At 39.0% G+C, this 19024-nt stretch overlaps 1 protein-coding gene across 1 annotated transcript in view; it reads right to left on the bottom strand.

Annotated features, from left to right (window-relative positions):
- Positions 1 to 19024, bottom strand: part of ANK3 (ankyrin 3) — a 379098-nt gene that overhangs the window by 313702 nt on the left and 46372 nt on the right. The window contains exon 2 of the mRNA XM_062634017.1: positions 18073 to 18111. Coding sequence (XP_062490001.1) covers positions 18073 to 18111 — 39 coding nt within the window. The remainder of the gene's footprint in view (positions 1 to 18072; positions 18112 to 19024) is intronic.

Genomic DNA, 19024 nt, shown 5'->3' with positions numbered 1-19024 from the left:
CTATCAACCTGAAGATTTTTTGGCTTAAAACGTGTCATAGGCTAATATTGTCCTGCTTGATCTCTCTCCTCTTTTGATATGGAGGTATATCATGAATGCAGACCTGGAAAAACAGTCTAGGGTAGAAGCAGAAGTCAACTTAAAGCCATAAGAAAGGAAAGCTGCCTGATGAAACCCTCAACAAAGAGAGCTGCAGAATTTCCTGTGCTGTCAGAAAAGAGCTTATTACATCTCCTTCAGTAGGACAAATATTTGCACTGAAAAAAAAGACTAATTACAATCTTAGGCTAACTGAGAATAAAACAGAAGTAAAGACAAGGCAACCCAGGTTTTAACTACGGTTAACATATTAAAATTAATTATTGAAGTCCACAGCTGAACATGAGATACAAACACAAATCAAAACCAACCCGTGTTGTCCTCACAATTACTTTAACATATGTTAGCTAACTGAATTTAGGAGCCTCAAGGACAAACGTCTCCCTTGAGGATGGAACTGAAGGGAGTCTGGGAGTGAAGCTCAGAGTGGCTGAGAGGGTAGTGTGAGGGAGGGAGAAGGCTAAAAATTAAATTCCTTCTTTCACTCCCTTAACAAGGTAAATTAGCTTACCTTCAAATACGCCTCAGCAACTGAAGTTTGTAAGAATTCCAGTCATTAACAAGGTATACAAAACAAAAAGTAAGGTGAGGAACAAAGTCATACCATCAAAATCCTACAAAATTTGTTAGTGCAAAGTTAACACTCTGCCAATGGGTTTCAAAATAGTTACACAAGGAGAACACACTTTGTATCCAAACTCTATAAATTCCTATTTACCTGCCGAGATAGAATCTGGTTTTAAATACACTCCTTTTATGTTTTGCAACACTTTCATTTGCGCCCCTCCCCTCCCCCGTTATTTTATAGTATAGAGGATAAGTTTAAACCTAGAAAAACAGACTGTTTTACTAAACTAAGATGGCAGGTTTTATACTAAGCACACATATTGTTGTCAGTAAAACTTTGCAGAGGAAGGATAGGAGTAAGGGCAACCCATTTTGGACAAAGCATGCAGTGTCTTCCCAGGTTTACATTCAGAATACAAGAGGACACAAACCAGCCGAGGGGCTGCCTCTCCCAGGGCTGGTTTTCACCAGGCTATGTAGCAGCACCATGGCCAGGGGCAAGTGTGTATCACCCTTCTCCAGTGCTTCCTTCACAGTGAGACATCAGGCCAGGTCTCATCTCATTACAGGGGTTCACCAGTTTGGTTATCAGTCAACAGTGCCCCATAACAGCACATCTCTGTGGTTGGTGCACATTACATCTGGCCTAACATCAACCCCATTAGGAAAAGTATATGGAACAATGGAAGGCAAGAGACAGAAGAAGCAGGTCTATACATAGGTGAATGTGCAGCCTCTTTATTCCCCAGAATAATGTTTGTTTTGACAATCACAGAAAAAAGGACAGTAGCTTCACAAGCCAAGAAAATGGTATAAGCCTTCATGACAGATTATTCACTGAAGTAGTAAGTGCTGAACAAGCCAAATTTAGCTTTGATTCTAAGGCCTCAGGCTGCAAGTTTTTTTAAGCCAGACACTCATCTGAGTTTTACTGCTGATATCACAGCAGCAGAGGTAAGAAAAGCTGTTCTTTTAAACATGGGGGAAAAAAGCTTTGTTGGAACAACTCTTATGTTGAAGCTTTGGGAGCACATCTGGAGCATAACAATACAGTAAGAGTATCTATCAACTTTTCTCCCTATTTGGGGAAGAATGTGCTTCATGGCATTTTGGTGAGGTGACAATTTCTTCATTTCTCACCTTTTATTTTAAACCATGATATCATATGTACCCACTGTAAACACCGGTTTAAAACTGCAAGAAAAGCACGATGTCATTGCCTTAACTGAAAACTGCGTAACATGCAAACTTAAAAGTTTCCACTGAAGAATATAAAACCAAAACATTATTCCTAGTCTCATGACTACTATGCCCAACAGTGCCTTAAGTCTGTACAGGAGCTGACGTTTAACAATCACCTGCCCAAATGTCTTCGAAAGAAGAAAACCCCCATATTTGACGAGATATAAAATATACTGTAACAGTTATTGTAAAATTATCTGTATAAATCTTTTTATACTTGTATAGACAGCTGTACTGCAATATATTCTTGAGGTTAATCAGTTTATATAAGATGTCAAATAGAATTTTTCCCCTCCAAAGGGGAAATTTTCCAGTTCTTTTGCAATTCTGACAAAAATATCACCCAGAAAAAAAAACATTTGGGGGCAAGATTGGGGAAAGGGAGGGGGCTTTCCCACTGTTCTCTCTTATACCATATCTTTCTCCTTCTGCTCCATGTTTTATGAAGGCGAAAACGTTGAAAAACAAAGCTGTTTTCATGGTAAACAAATCACTGCTTTGTTTGGGAGGACTGGGTTGGAGTTGTCGGGTTTTTTTAAATCTCCAGCAACAAAAGCAGGGATTTCTTTGCCCAGATATACCACATGCAAAAATAGGTGAAATGATGGTCATAATTATTTCTGAGCACCAAATGGCAAACCATATCATAGAATCATATTTACATTCAAAGCTGCATGCTGGCCATAATTAGATTTCTCTCATTAGAAGATATGTGACTGAGAATAAATTCACAGGTAAAGGAGAGACAAGAGAGATTAGATCTGAGAGACAGTGCAAGAGGGTCAAACAGGAAAATGCATTAAATCTGATCACTGGGTAATATAAAAACAGATACGTGGTTATATTTGTTTTCTCTCTACCGCTGTGCCCATAACATAGTAATTGAAGTGTCCCAGAGACTTTCAGCATTTAATAGTGTCCTGGGTTCAGCAGTAGCAGTCATGTTTCTCCTCCTTGGTAGCTGGTGTAGTGCAGTGTTTTGACTTTCAGCTTGGGAACAGAGCTGATAACAAGGATGTTTTGGTTTGGCCAAGGACTTTGTGAGCCTCATGCTCTGCCAGGGAGGAGGGGAAGCCGGGAGGAAGCAGAGACAGGACACCTGACCCAAACTGACCAAAGAGGTATTCCATACCACAGCACGTCATGCCCAGGAGGTAACTGGGAGTTAGCCGGAAGGGCTGGGAGTCTGCGGGGTTGGAGGAGGTATCGGTCAGAGCTTGGTCGGGCTGGGGGGGCGAGTTATCGGTCGGCTGGTGGTGAGATGATGTATTCTCTTCCCTTGTTATTTCCTTTATCATTATTATTATTGGTGGTAGCAGTAGTGATTTGTGTTATACCTTAGTTACTAAACTGTTCTTATCTCAACCCGTGGGAGTTGCATTCTTTTCGATTCTCCTCTCCGTCCCTCTGAGAGCAGGGGGAGGGCAAGAAAAGGGGGGGAAGTGAGCGAACGAATTACCTGACTGGGTTTAAACCACGACAAATAGCAACAGATTCTTTTTGCTTTGGTGTAATTTTATTTTTTTTTTAATCTCATGTAAGCAGTAGAAGCAGTTTGGAGTTTCATCTCTTCCCAAAGTGACAATAAGTATTGTATCGACTACAAAGATTTTTCTTCACAAAAATCAGCACTTTGAGAGCAAACATGCTGCTGCAGGTCAGCACCTGTCAATTAAAAATGTTCACTTCTACTTGCAATTATGAAAGCAATTTACATACAGCTCCAAAGGAATAACTTTAATGTATAAAGGTCTGTCAAATGTTTGCTTCAACAGAACTGAATCAAAATTAAGTTTCTTTCTACAATTTGTTGATCTACAACCCCATAATAATGTAGAGCTTTATACTTAAAATACATTTAAAGATTTAAAACAAAGACCACTTGTACTTTTGTACAGGTTTCCTCTGTCTATAGAACTTCCAAGAATCTATTCAAACCTGGAACTACATGAAAGATTGCATGTTAAAAAATACAAATAAAAAACACCCCACAGGATGAGCACCAGTTAAACCTGCCTTTCTTTAAAGCCAAGGCTAAGGAAAAAAAGCCTACAAAAAGATCAGTGAAGTACTGAGATGGCACACATGACTGTATTATTGTCCATTTTCTGTAATCAGAAATCTAATCTGTTATGCAGAATGTGGATCTTCAATTCTAGCCAACAACCAATTTATGCTTCTAGGTTGTTAGTAAATTAGAATAGCTTTAAAAGAAAGGGACACTTTCAACTTCTCGCAAAATGAACAGAAAAAGCTTCATAATTAAGTAATTAATTCATGAAGTCTTATAATTGATGCTATGGCAACTGCCAATGGCACTTGGCATTAAATATAAAACACAACCAAATATAGTAGAAGGTATTAAAAGTATCAAACTTCCAGCTTCTTGCAAGTTCAAGGCTCCAAAACTGCTCTCTTCTATTCAACATAATTCAAGATAATATTTTTTTATATCAGTGAGAAAAAGAAACACCAAACAAAAGAAAACAATGTCTCCAACTGAAATAAATTCTAGAAATCCACATAACCTTTACCTATATAAGTTGAACTCACAAATATAAAATATTTTCCTTCAATATAACATAGATTTTTCTCGTATTATATATTCAAGACCCTGAAATTTGTGAGTAGTTTCATGTTACTATTATATCAGATTGAAAGAAACCATTTTGGAGAGAGTCTCTTTCATTCTCAGCACCCAACTGTATTTCATTAGTTGGCAAGAAACTAATTTTCCCCAGCTCGTGACTGTTTTACCTATGATGGTAAATGGCAAGTCATCTCCATATCTTTATCTTGCTCCACAAACTTTCTCACCCTAGATTGATCTCTATCCTATTGAGGAGGAGGAGTGAGAGAGTGGCTGGGTCAGCATCTGGCTACTAGCACAGAAAGGTCAAGCCACCACACCAGAGAACACCAATTTACAACAGTCACTGCTGTCTGGAACCACTGCACAGACCTCATGGTAAAAAAAGAAAAAAAAAACAAAAACACAAAAACCCAGTTACCTAAGCTGCAATAGAACACTTTTTAGAGATGCACAACAGGAAGAAAAACTAGTGTTCATTTAATCCTTATGATGAAAATTTCAGATTTTGCAAATTAGGAAATACTAAGGAAAAAAATCAAAGAAAGACCCTTAATATTTGGACAGATCCAAAAAACTGGAAGGAAAACAGTCAGTAAAGGATGATTATCACTAAAATGTCCTCTTTATCCCAAGTATATTTTCCTATTCCTCTCCTCAGCTGAAAAATGAGTGGGAGAAAGAAGTCACCATTTAAATAGCTAAAACGTTAAGATGTACTTTGTCATTATGACATATAAAGCTTACATATGCAAAGATGCTTAATGTGCACTTAAGGCCTAGAGTTCCACATCTGCAACTTCTACAGCGATATTGCAGAAATGCTTAGTGTCAGTGAATGTAAACAGCAGAAAAAGAAAATAAACTTGTTTTCCTGAAACCATGAACCAGCTTGCACAGAACACAAATGAACAACTTGTAATGATTCACATCTAGCAAATATTATGGCTATGACATGAGTTAGACAACTTAAAGGGACACTGAATGATAGCTTTGCCAGGCTATTGGAAAGAAGCTTACCTGTGCTGTGCTTTTAATGTACAGCCTGCCCTCTTCCAGAAATGCTTATATTCAAGTACTCAAAAAATTTGCTGAATACAGCTGAAAAGCTATTCAGAAACAAAAACCATAGAGCATGAGGCTGCAGAAGAAAGTCCCTGGGGAATATCTCCTCTCACATTATCCACACACAAGAAATAAACCCTGTTGCTGCTGAACAGCTCTTTTTAATTGTTTGAGCTATTTTTCATTTCAGATTAATCTGTAAGATTACAAACATTGAAAAATACTGTTATTTTAACATAGAGGAAGAATTTAAAAATACAACTGAGCACCACAGGATTCAATGAGCCTTGTAAATTATGCCAAAGAATTATAACTAACTAACTAAATAAATAAATAGCACAATCCCTGTAGAGTAGTTACAATTCAGATCTCTCCAAGAGAGTAGAATAAGGAGGATACAGTTTCAAAGTACCCTTCATGATATTGTATTATTTAAGTGTCAGTGATCAAAACTGACATTAAGTAATATTGATGCATTATTGGTTTACGCACCCAGAAACCTTACTGCTGGGATTCCAGACTCTGCAGTCTCTGAAAAGAATCCAGCATTCCTTTTAGAAAATACCTGAAAGTATACAGCAGCATAGCCAAAATCTGAGGCAGGAAAAGGTCACAGAACCAGTTCTTACAATCCCATTGCCAACTCACTGTCAACTCACTGTCCTATTAAGGGATAATTACCTCCTGTTTCAAAATATGTTCAGGGTTAAAGAAAACTTGAATATCTCTGCTGCAAATGCTAGGTAACAACACAGTAGATAAACTAACACCGAGGCACAAAGAGATGTTAAAGGAAACCCCTTCTGGTCAGGAATTTCCACGTAAAAACACTGTTTATTTTCTCATACACAATCGTACACAATGGAACATATTCTTTCCCCTAGCACTTGAAAGTGTATTTTACTTTACTGTTTACAATGTTCAGTCAAATACTTTTCAGTGCTCACCAATTATCCAAGGGATAAGCACATGAAGCTCTCTTGGAAATTTTCTGCAGTGACAGTCCTAAGTCAAATAGAAGCACTCTTCCAGGAAGAACTTTCCTCCATTGGCACCATTGAGTATATTCTTTTAGCCTATACATTATTTCATCACACTTTTGTTTAATTACACACCATTTGCAGCATTGTTAGCCTTCTGTAAGGCAGCTCTTGATGCTTATAAGCACTAGACAAACACACTTCAGCACTTTCTTTGTTGTTGTTTTCATTAGGAGTTTTTGTTTGTTTATCCAGACATCATTCTTAAGCTGGTACTCACATCTTCTCTTTTCAGGCTCCCATTAGCAGTTCCAATCGTACTGGTCTAAGAGGAGCTGCTGGAAGAACAGGCACTTTTCCAAAGTACAGAAAAAGGAAAACAAAACTGAACATGAGGATGATATGCATCATCTAAGCCCTCAGTGGGCTAGTAGAAGTCAAAGGTCTGCTAAAGGAGTTACACAACAACCACCATCTCCCAAATAAGAAAAGGAAACTGACTGGAAAGGTAAGCAAGAAGCTGAAAGGCTTTTTCTTTCTCCCCATCTCAGGATCCTTTGCTTTTTTGCCTCCAAGGGTTTTACACTATCTTGCTTCTGTATGAAGAACTGCTAACAAATGTAACTGCCTGCACCTCCTTAGCCATACCAAACAGGATTCAAACATGCAATATTCCAAAAGATCTGCTCCTCTAGCCTCCAAACAGCATTTTCCCACCACATTTAGCATCATTTTCCACCATAGGTAAGTCACAAGGGTGCCTAGGGCATGTGTGAGCATAATTTTCAGCTTCCTAGTCAAAACTATTAAAAAGCTGCAATTCACAGTGCAAGTGACCTATACGATTACATAAATGAAAACACCGGTATTAGTTCGAACACCATCAATGTAGACTGAGTTTGCAAAACCAACACAGTTGAACTGCTAAACTTTAGTGCTGTCCAGTATTTCCTTGTTAAACCAAACAGGTGTGCTCACTTCCCACTACTATTATAAACAGCCTCCTTCTCTAAGGATGTTTAGCTTTGCAACTTAAAACCCCCCCACATTTGGTCAACTTTCAGATTCAGAATTAGTTTCCTCAAAACAAACACGACTTTTCTAAAACTTTAAATCCAGGAAGCTAGCATGAAGTTTTTCCAGCTCAAAAGTAGGTGAATTATTATATCCATGGAAGCATCTTAGAGCAAAAAAAAAGCTCTTTCCATCCATCAACTGAAACTGCCAGAGACCATTAAGAGACCTACAGATATCATTTTCACTATAATAATGATGAATCAAGTAAGTTCTTAAATTTATTTCCCTATTTTTCTTGCCTCTATTCACATTTTTGAATGATGCTATCATTAACCTGAAAGTTCTCAAGAGAATCAGGCCCTCAATAGGAGCTTTGATCTCACCAAAAAAAAGTAGAAATGTCAAATGAAAATCTCAGTAAAAGGTTTAGTTTATGTTCTTAGTCTAATCAGGAGAAACAACTGCATGAAAAGACTGAAAGCCCTGACTTTGACCTTAACACAATTTGTTTTAGTATTAATTTTCATTGCAGTCACTAGTTAAGCCCTAATGATTGAGGGGGGTCATTACAAGAAAAAAATAAATAATCCTGCTCCCTTGATATTATGCTGCGGCCCACTAACTAGCATTCCTGCTCAAAGAATCTTTCCAGCTCAGTAAACATGCCCTTTGGCTTTTTCTAAGGACAAATTCTTACATGTTATTTCCGTATTATTTATATAGCAACACTTGTAGCATCTTCTCGCTGCAAGGAGGACCACAGGAGCCTTCAACAACAATATCAATACTTGTTCTGAGAACAGGAGACATTAGCAGGAGCAGCTTCCCATATGCTGTGTTAATAAGGTTCATATTTCAGTAGCTGCATGTGACCTTGTTCTTCAGAACAAGTTTCAGCTTCTATTTATACAATTCTGATAGCCAGAAAAGCAGTTTAACTTTCATTACTATAGCATGCAAATATGAATGACCATTACCTAGAATTGTTAAGAAGTCCATTTTCAAAGTCTTAATGGCTGACCAAGTGAGCTGATTTGCCCCATCTGATTATTAAACTCCAGGCACACCATAAATGCTTCATGAAGATATTATTATTATTAGCAAATGTTTAAAGAAAAGTCTGAAGCACATGCAGTGTATGTAACACTTTTTAAGCACAGAAATAACTCCAATTTACATAACAATTCAGTTTCAAGCTGCAAGAATTAGCTATCGCTGTTTCAAGCTGTCAATATTTTTTTGTAATTTAAAAATTAAGGACAGCACTGTTCACTTTCTGTAACAGCTTACCATCTGATGGGATAATTCTATCATGCCGAGCACAGATAGAGTAACTGATCAGTGCCTGGCAAGATCATGGAGCAGAACCTCTGGGAAACATGCTAAGACACATGGACAGTGAGGATTTGCTTAGTGACAGCCAACACGGCTTCATGAGAGGCAAATCATGCCTGACAAATCTGGTGGCCTTCTACGATGGGATTATACCACCGGTGGATAAGGGAAGAGCAACTGACATCACCTAACTGGATTTGTGCAAAGCATTTGACATTGTCCCACACAGCATCCTTTCCTCTAAATTAGAGGGACATGGATTTGACAGATGGACCACTCAGTATATAAGGAATTGTCAGGATAGTAATGCTCAAAGAGTTGTGGTCAACAGCTCAATCTCCAAGTGGAGACCAGTGATGAGTGGTGTTACTCAGGGGTCAGTACTGGGACCAGAGCTGTTCAACATCTTTGTTGGTGACATCAACAGAAGGATTGAACACTCAGCAAGTCTGTTGATGGCACCAAGCTGTGTGGTATGGTTGACACACTGGAAGAAAGGGATGCCATCCAGAGGGACCTTAACAGGCTTGAGGTGGGCCCACGCGAACCTCATGAAATCAAAAGGGCAAATGCACTGGAACAGGCTGCCCAGAGAAGCTGTGGCTGTACCATCTCTGGAAGTGTTCAAGGCCAGGTTGGATGGGGCTTTGAGCAACCTGGTCTAGTGGAAGGTGTCCCTGCCCATGGTGGGGGGTGGAACTAGATGATCTTCCTTGGCCCATTCCAACCTAAACTATTCCATGACTGTATGAATTACTCTCAATGTACAATCCCATCTTTCACTTTGTTATGCTTATCCAATTCCATTATATGCATATGGAGTTATATTTGGCATCTCAGTTTTTATTGCTGCATAGTGAACATTCTATTCTTTGCAAAAGCAGCTTAAAAGAAACTTTGTCACTTTTTCCTTTTGCTCTTCCTCCACATCACTCTCCTTCATTTTCACTTTGAACTACTGTTACTTGCCACTCTCTCTTCCATCACTTCACATGCCTCTTCCAGATTTGTGTGTGGAATGTTTTACCTCTCAGTACAACCATTGAAACCTTATACTGGCCTGTGAATTTTGACATGAACCCCCCCATTTTCACCCAACTCTTCCGTATATGCCTTCTATATGTACACATCAGCTTCTTCCACCCTGCCACCTTGCTCACGTATCTGCCTTTTGCACGCATACCGGCCTCTGGGATCATCCATCCTACCTTGAAACACTCATGATTTTGTCTCAATTTCTCCACCTATCCACTTTTCAGCTTCTTCTTCCTCTCTTCCTTGCAGTTTTGAGAGCTTCAAGACTTCCCTTTCAGAACTCCCATTTAATTTCATTCTAAGGACACATGAGCACCTGCTCACTTCCATTTTTGGTCTCAATCTCATTCTGTGTAACATAACAGCTAATTCATTCTCACACTGCTAGCACCCACCCTAATTCAGATAGTGTCTTCTACTGTCTTTTGACAGTTGCTTTTTCACTTTCTAGTCTAATGTTACCCTCAGTTTCTTTCTTTCCATGTTTTCTGCTTCCAAGGTCTTTCTTACCATCCTCACCCATTTAACACAGCATGATTACTTTTTCTGAGTTTAGCTTCCAAACAGCCTAACCCGTTCCTTTTATCCCATACTCCATATCTTCCAGGTCTTGGGAAATTTTTATGGCACCCCTGGAAGAGACTTGAACACAGGTTTGTGCTTAAATAAAAATAAAAAAAACAAAATGGGACAAACAATGCATTGGACAGTTTTACCGCCATAAGCACTTCTACAAGGAACCTGCAAAATGTATCAAAAGCCAATTCCTCATATATATTTGCATCAGCACCAATCCTGTGAGCGTTGCCATGGGACATCTCAGTCTAGTGCTGGGTTCATTCCTTAATACCAGTTGCCAAGTACTGTCATTACATGATCATTACAAGACAATGTTGTAGATGATTCTTCTCTCATCAGCAAAGGAGACTTCACTTCTCTACAGGGAGTTGCTCTGTTTAGTATTCTAGCTTCCAGCCAGTTCAACTCCTTTTGCAAGAGGACCTTCTTGCCCTCCACTACAGATCATCCTGTGGTCACATTACCATTGCCAAGCAGTTACAATTTGAACTCCCCCTTCATGGCTTCCAATACTTTTGGTTCATCCTCTGCTAAATCCCTCTGGGCCATGCTCCTTCAGTTTCTCAAACTCTGGATTACTAGCAATCTTACTGCTCACCTTTGTCTTTGAGGAACAGCAGGAAGGGATGAAATCCTTCCACAGTTCTGACCTGACCAGAAAAGATTTCCAATAAAAGTTACACCTCCTATCACAAAAGCTTCTTCTCTATGCTTCAGCAGAAAACTTCCCCATTTTCTGCTCCAAAGAAGTCAGGCAGTTCTGCTACTGGCAGGATGTTAGAAAACAGGATGATTTTTATATACAAGAAGAACAAAATCAACAGCATTTCCAAAGCAGACAGCTTCAAAAAAGTGACCACCACCCCAGAAGCTTCAGGCATAATTCCCTAGTTTACTTCATTTCTTGTTTAAACTCTTGATGTTGGTAAAGTTGCGGTCAATGGCTCAATGCCCAGCTGGAGACCAGTAACGACTGCTGTCCCTCAGGGATCAGTGTTGGTACCGGTCTTGTTCATGTCCATATCAAAGATGCTGACATGGACAGTGGGATTGAGTGCACCCTCAGCAAGTTTGGCGATGACATCAAGCTGTGTGGTTCAGTTGATACGCTGGAGGGAAGGAATGCCATCCAGAGGGATCTTGACACACTTGTGAGGTGGGCTGATGCCAACCTCATGAAGTTTAACCATGACAAGTGCAAGGTCCTACACCTGGGTTGGAGCAATCCCAGGCACAGCAACAGGTTGGGCAGAGAAGAGATTCAGAGCAGCCCTGTGGAGAAGGACTTGGGGGTGTTGGTCGATAAGAAAATTAACATGAGCCAGCTTCAGTGTGCGCTCGCAGCCCAGAAAGCCAACCGTATCCTGGGCTGCATCAAAAGGAGAGTGACCAGCAGGTCGAAGGAGGTGATCCTGCCCCTCTACTCTGCTCTCGTGAGACCTCACCTGGAGTATTGTGTGCAGTTCTGGTGTCCTCAACATAAAAAAGGACATGGAGCTGTTGGAACAAGTCCAGAGGAGGGCCATGAGGATGATCAGGGGGCTGGAGCACCTCCCGTATGAAGACAGGCTGAGGAAGTTGGGGCTGTTGAGCCTGGAGAAGAGAAGGCTGCGTGGAGACCTCATACCAGCCTTCCAGTATCTAAAGGGGGCCTATAGGGATGCTGGGGAGGGACTGTTCATTAGGGACTGTACTGACAGGACAAGGGGTAACCAGTTAAACAGGAAGTTTAGATTGGATATGAGAAGGAAGTTCTTTACTGTAAGGGTGGTGAGGCACTGGAATGGGTTGACCAGGGAAGTTGTGAATGCTCCATCCCTGGCAGTGTTCAAGGCCAGGTTGGAAAGAGCCTTGGGTGACGTGGTTTAGTGTGAGGTGTCCCTACCCATGGCAGGGGGTTGGAACTAGATGATCTTAAGGTCCTTTCCAACCCTAACTATTCTATGATTCTATGAAATAGAATGGTTACTTGAGTGCAGGACTTTTCCTTGTCCTTAGATGATTGTTTCTGTTAGTAGCTATTACTTGAAGTGACATTTCATTTATTGCCTCCAACAGGTTCTGTCCAGATTTAACATAGCAATCGCATAATGGAAAGTTTGGAGATATGCCCAAAAGGCTTGCCATCTTCTACCGAGGCATCATTTTGGCTTGTCACTTTAGAAGTCAGAAAAACATAAGGTTGGAACCAAATCTTCTTCCCAGCCCTCTGCATATAAAATTGCTACATTGAGAAAAAACTTTGTGTGTGTGTGTGTCTAATTAGAACAGAAAATGTCAAAAAATGTAATTTGCTTGAAAAGGAAAAAGTATTATCAACTAAACTCACCACTCTTCTACTGAGGAAAAAAAAAAAGTAATGAGAATACATAAAGTAACAATCAATAGAAAACAGTTAACTTAAAAGAAGTTGAGTAAGTAAGAAACCCCAAAACACACAGTTCACTGATAATAGGAGAAATTAAATAGGTATGATTTTACCGATTGCTGATGTTATTGATAACTACTGCTACCATTTCTGTGGTACTTGATTATCAAAGGACTTTAGTGATTTTTCTTTGTATTTACTATTTTATTGTCTGTTTGCATGTAGTAAGACAAAACTGATCTAACTAAAACTTGAAAGAACAATCTGTCTTGCTGAGAACCATTATTACGATTTAAGTATTTATGACAATGTTTTAAAAGGAAGCATGTATAATAGGTTCCTAGCTAAAGCAATATTCAACTGCCAAAAATAACTGTACTAGCATACTGGTTTGTATTCCAGAAGAAGGGAAAGAAAAGCTTACTCCACACATGGTTATGAGTTTTCACATTTATACAGCAGACAAAACTAAAATTGGAAATCCCTATTATGATGTGCTGTTTAAAAATACACAATTGTGGAACATTCTCATGCTCTACCACCTAGCACATTGCATCCAAATTACGCTTCACCTGTCCCAGTTCTCACACATTTGATTTACGTACAATTTTGTAAAATGTTTATGTAAATTGTCCTTTTTACATCAAGTGAGGCTCAAGATTTTTAAATCTAAATCCTTAACCTTGTCTCTACGACCTACCAATCAGTACACCTTTGTCTTTTGACTGCAGTGCTCTGCTTAGAACTTTATGGTTTACAAAATAAAGGTTTATTTTTACAACTGAGAAACTTAAGTGTATTTTTTTCTGTATAGAAACATGTGAACACCCTCTGTGTTAAAATAATATCCTGGAATTTCTAATAAGCATAAGCACAAGAAGGGTAGCAAACAAGACAGAGTTCACTTGACATTCATCCATTTGCTGTGCAGTCAACATTATATTTTAATCTTCATAGAGAAGCTCAGAAGACTTCCGATGTGTATCTTGATGTGCATCAAGGGTAAATATGAACATAGCTAAAAAGTCAATGCACAGTGCACACTACTATAAGCAGTTTTAAGTATCAGCTGAAGAACCAAAGCTGACACACTGATTTTTATTTTATTTCCTCCCAACTGGTTGACAGTAAAAGTCATTCTTATCTGGAGATCAAATTTTGGAGGAGGGACCAACTATTTCCCAGGCACAGATCGTAGCTGTAAGACATTAAGTGAAAAATATAAGAGCCAAATTCTACGTTTTCATTTAAGTCAACATATTTTCCTGAAAAATTTTTGGAGGGGTAGGGATGGAGAGCATGCATGCATGCCACAAAATCCTGCACAAAGAGATCAACAGGATCCTCAGTTACTCCAACATCATCTGCTAGGTGCAAGATTAAAAAAAGTTTTGCACACCCAAAATTCAAGGATCAGGGACTGCATGTACATGGATCAGTAAACACCATGTAATGGATGGTTAGTTCTGGTGTCCTCAACATAAAAAGGACATGGAACTCTTGGAACAAGTCCAGAGAAGGGCTACAAGGATGATCAGGGGACTGGAGCACCTCCCATATGAAGACAGGCTGAGAAATTTGGGGCTGTTCAGCCTGGAGAAGAGAAGGCTGCGTGAAGACCTCATAGCAGCCTTCCAGTATCTGAAGGGGGCCTATAAGGATGTTGGGAGGGACTCTTCATTGGGGACTGTAGTGATAGGACAAGGGGTAATGGGTTAAAACTTAAACAGGGGAAGTTTAGATTGGATACAAGGAGGAAGTTCTTTAGTGTAATGGTAGTGAGGCACTGGAATGGGTTGCCCAGGGAAGCTGTGAATGCTCCATCCCTGGCAGTGTTCAAGGCCAGGTTGGACAGAGCCTTGGGTGACATGGTTTAGTGTGATGTGTCTCTGCTCATGGCAGGGGAGTTGGAACTATATGATCTTAAGGTCCTTTCCAACCCTAACTATTCTATGATTCTATGACGCAGTTAAGAGTACTTAATCATTCTACATGAATTCTGTAAAACTCCTGCAACTGCATACCTACCATGTTGTGCACTATTGACCTAGTGTTACGCCATTGTCTTCCAACTGAGAGAGTCTCAGCCTCAGAGTTTGGTTTGGGTTTTTTTCCAGTCCTTACCTCTGGCTATTTCTATTAATTCAATTTAGCTTTAAACAAAAAGGCCTACAGATGCCGACTTTAATTTCCAAGCCCTTATATCAAAGTCCTGTCCAGACAGATAACTGGCACATAAGACTGAAGCAGTGAACTAGATTTCTAAAATGCTGCCATCTGATTCCCATCCCACACAAATACGTAATTTAAGTAATGAAAAAAGCTTTCGTCTCAAACATCAGTTTGTTCAAAGCTCTTGAAATAAGTAAAATGTTGGAATTTGGATTGAGTCATGACATGTTAAAGCTATAACAGTAAGAAATAACCTTCTGAACAACAATAAAAAGAACATTCTTAATGTCAAGCAGAAGAGAAAGCAATTACATTTTCAGACAAGGACTGTCAGTATATTTTTAATATATACAATGTAAAGAAATAAAGTGAGTTTAGCTCTCCACAATTTCTTGGATTCTTCACATATTTTTAAACTTCACCTTATATACTGTGTCTTTATATTCCATTTTCCTTTCATCACCAAAAAAAAACGAAACAAACCAACTAATTTGTTAATGTAAACTATTGCTGACAAAATCTAAAGGAACGTGTATTTGCCTCAGCTATTAAGACAACATAATTCACATATTTGTGCAATTGCATCTAAGTGCATACTTTAAATACGAACTACACTTTATGCCTTTAAAGGAACAAAAATAGGAACTAAATATTACAACAGAGCTCAGGAGGCACAAAACACCAAGGCCTCACATGTGGTGGCAATGTGGATACAAGACTTAAGGAACATGGTCATCATTGGTCACTACAGCTTGGTGATTTCCTTTATGTGTGCTACTAGCCAGCTGTCACCACTGTTCAGTGCTAAGAGGGGATAAGCAGGAAAGGCAAGAAGAGAATTTTCAGCTGAACAGGAATATTTCCTGCTGTTTTCTGGAAAATCCCACTGTTCGTTCCTTTCCCCACCACTACCACGTGCAAGGCAGGGTTCAGTTTCAGGTTGTATGAGTGCAACCCAACAGGGAAATAGCAGCACAACTTGAATACATAGCAGTTCAGCGGGTCCAAAGCTAACAGCTAAATTCAGGTTTCTTAGATCAAAATCTTTGTTCCATAGAATCAAACAATTAGACAACTGGCCTTGACAGAAAGAATAAGGTTTTCCCCTTTCTTCCATCCTTTCTCATAGGCAGTGGATTACCAAAGCACTCAAAGAGTCTTCCAGTCCCAAGAAGATTAAAAACCAAAAGCCACACTTCTTCCATTAAATATCTTAAGTTCAGCAAAGGCCATCTGAGGATGTCCCAGTAGGAAAAGGGATTAAAGGCAGAATGTGCCAGCTTCAGCCATTTACTTCTCTACCCTCTTATAATTTCAGTGTAGATTTTCTGCTTTATTTTAATTTATTACACTTTTAAAGTTCTAATGGTGTTGCCAAGAGACTTCTGTATCAGTTCATGTCCTTGGTCACTGGTCACAATGTCAATGTGAGACCTTAGCTCAGCCATGTGGAAGATTTGGAAGTGAGTATAATCAAAAAAATTTCTGCCAAGATGATGACAGTTTCAGGACTGTTGTTCTCCATTGTATCACAGTAGTTTTGATGACAACAAATTACAATGCTTGTAATATCAAAATTCAAAGCATTTATAAACCTTGTTATTTAAAACACAAGAACATAGTATGGAAAAATGGGTGATTTGTCTACTGAACCTTTTTGCACTATTAGCTACTTCAAACATGTCACAAGGTCCAGCAAATCTGACACTTAGGAGGGATATGTTTCTACCAAATGCTTTTACTGGAAAAGAAAAATACAGAAGTGAGCAATAAAAAGCATTTGTTTTATTAAACAACTTTTTATACATCCAGAAAGTTGAATTTCTACACTGTAGAGGAATAAAAACAATGCTGAGATATGCAGTCAGTGTAATGTTCTGAATAGATGATACCACAGGTCTTCAAACAACTGACGCCAGTATCCCCAGTGCTCCCTGTTGCTTCCACAGATGACAGTAACAACCAGGAGGAACAACTACTGTCCAGCTGCAGTACAAAATCAGAAAAACTTAACACAAAGTGAATTATTCTCTCTGCAATGTCTTGCCTTGTAATTTTTTCGATGACTACATCTAAGATAAAAGCTACCCAGAGAGGAGGAAAAAAAAAACAACAAACCAACAAAACAAACAGATGAAGGAAAAGAAAATGACAGTGGCAGCAAACACATTCCTGTCCAAAACTTCCTGGAATCTGGTTGTTTACCTTATTCTAACCTGATGCAAGATAAAAAGGTATACACCAGAGCATTACGGGACTGAAACCAAGACAAATAGGAGGAAGCTGTACACAGCTGGTAACATCTGACGGCTATAAATTCCTCATGCAGGTTTTGGGTGGTATTTTAGAGGGAAAAGAAATATGATTCATATGCCAGCACTATACACTGCTAATACAGGCATAAGAGTACAACATATCTTAATTTCTCATTGAAGTGATGCATAGTTGAAGAGTCAGCTCATGAGGACATAGCTAAATTCTAAAGTCTGCATACCTGTTATTTTCTAACCAAAGTCATGGAACAAGATTGTTTCAACCACAAGTAAGCAAAACTCAAATAACTGACAGATTTTTGTTTTTTAAGAGTAAGCAAATTTTGTAGCAAGTGGTCTAAAGACCACCAGGAAGCTCTTGTCACATCAAAAATGTGTAAACTAGCTAACCTAAATGGTAATGCCTTCCATGTGATTTCACGTGAAGACTTACTGTTTATTTGCTCACCTAAACGAAGCAACATCTATGATAAGGAACACTGAAGTGCACAACAACAATACAGATGTTTACAGAAACAAATGAATTAGAAGAGGCTTCAAAGCAGTGGAAACAAAAATGTAAGACTGGAGATAAACACATTTTCTACAAATGCTCAAAAAGATCACAGTCCCAAAGATTTACAGTACAGCATTCTCTGTTTTTTCCAGTGGCGAGGTCAGTATTGTATCAATACATTCAGAATAAAAACACAACAAAAACTGGCACGTAAGCCTAGGGAATGAACAAAACCAGAATTTTTAAGGTTTTACCTTTCTAGGGCTTCCTGGAGGGTAGCATTTATGGTATACCTAAAAACAAAGAAATTAAATTGAAAATAATTAAAACTGGTAGGTAAAACAATCTCGATAGTAGTACAAAAATAAACATAATGCTCACATGAAAAGATAACATTATTAGTGAGCAATTTGTGGAGCAATCCAAAGACCATCATCACTTTGTAGCAAAGATATCAGGAATACACACACTACCCTTTATAGAACATACATCGTACAGCATCAGCATCAGAAGTATGAAGTCACAATACAGGCTACAGTTGACTGATGTCACAAGATTTGTTTCATATCCCATAGAATGATGACGTCTCCCTACCTCAAGGGGATATTACACATACCAGTTGCTTTCAACCCAGGGTCTTACATTAAAAAGTCTCTGTGTCCTAGGAATCTGTTCATACAGTTTTTCTAAACAAATCCATTTTGCCATGAGGCAAAAGATTAAGTCCCTCAAAAAAGGGAAAAAAGAAAAAAGGCTGTGAAATATTGAGATGCTAGGCAGAAGAAAATCACAAACTGAAAGCCTGCAAAGCATCACAAAGAGCATGATATCCCTCCAGTTCTGCTGAAACCTACAGATGCGCAAAGAAACAAGAAGGTGAAGCCTATGGGGAGAGGAGGGGAAAAAGACACACACAGAGAAACACCAAGCAAAACAGTAGAGGTATCCTCTTTGCCTACTTGGAAAATAACAATAGAGACAGTGCTCTTCAGCACACTTTTGTTTTAAACATCTTGGTGGCTTAGCATTTGAGGTGACTCCCACAGTGCTCAAGCAAATGCTTTTCAGCAAGGAAAGTAGTCAGAAACATGACTATGTAAACAATGACTTTTTGGCAGGGGTTAGGAAAGACACCAAGCAGTTTTCATGGAGTTATGACACAAATCCCCACAGTCTTCCTTAGATCTCTACAAAGTTAGGACTATC

Source organism: Pezoporus occidentalis, unplaced genomic scaffold (genome assembly GCF_034315485.1).
Source record: "Pezoporus occidentalis ecotype Australia unplaced genomic scaffold, CSIRO_AGI_Poc_V1 ctg41, whole genome shotgun sequence".
Taxonomy (NCBI): Eukaryota; Metazoa; Chordata; class Aves; order Psittaciformes; family Psittacidae; genus Pezoporus; species Pezoporus occidentalis.
The sequence above is the reverse complement of the archived record's forward strand: the minus strand, read 5'-3'. Positions and strand labels throughout refer to the sequence as shown.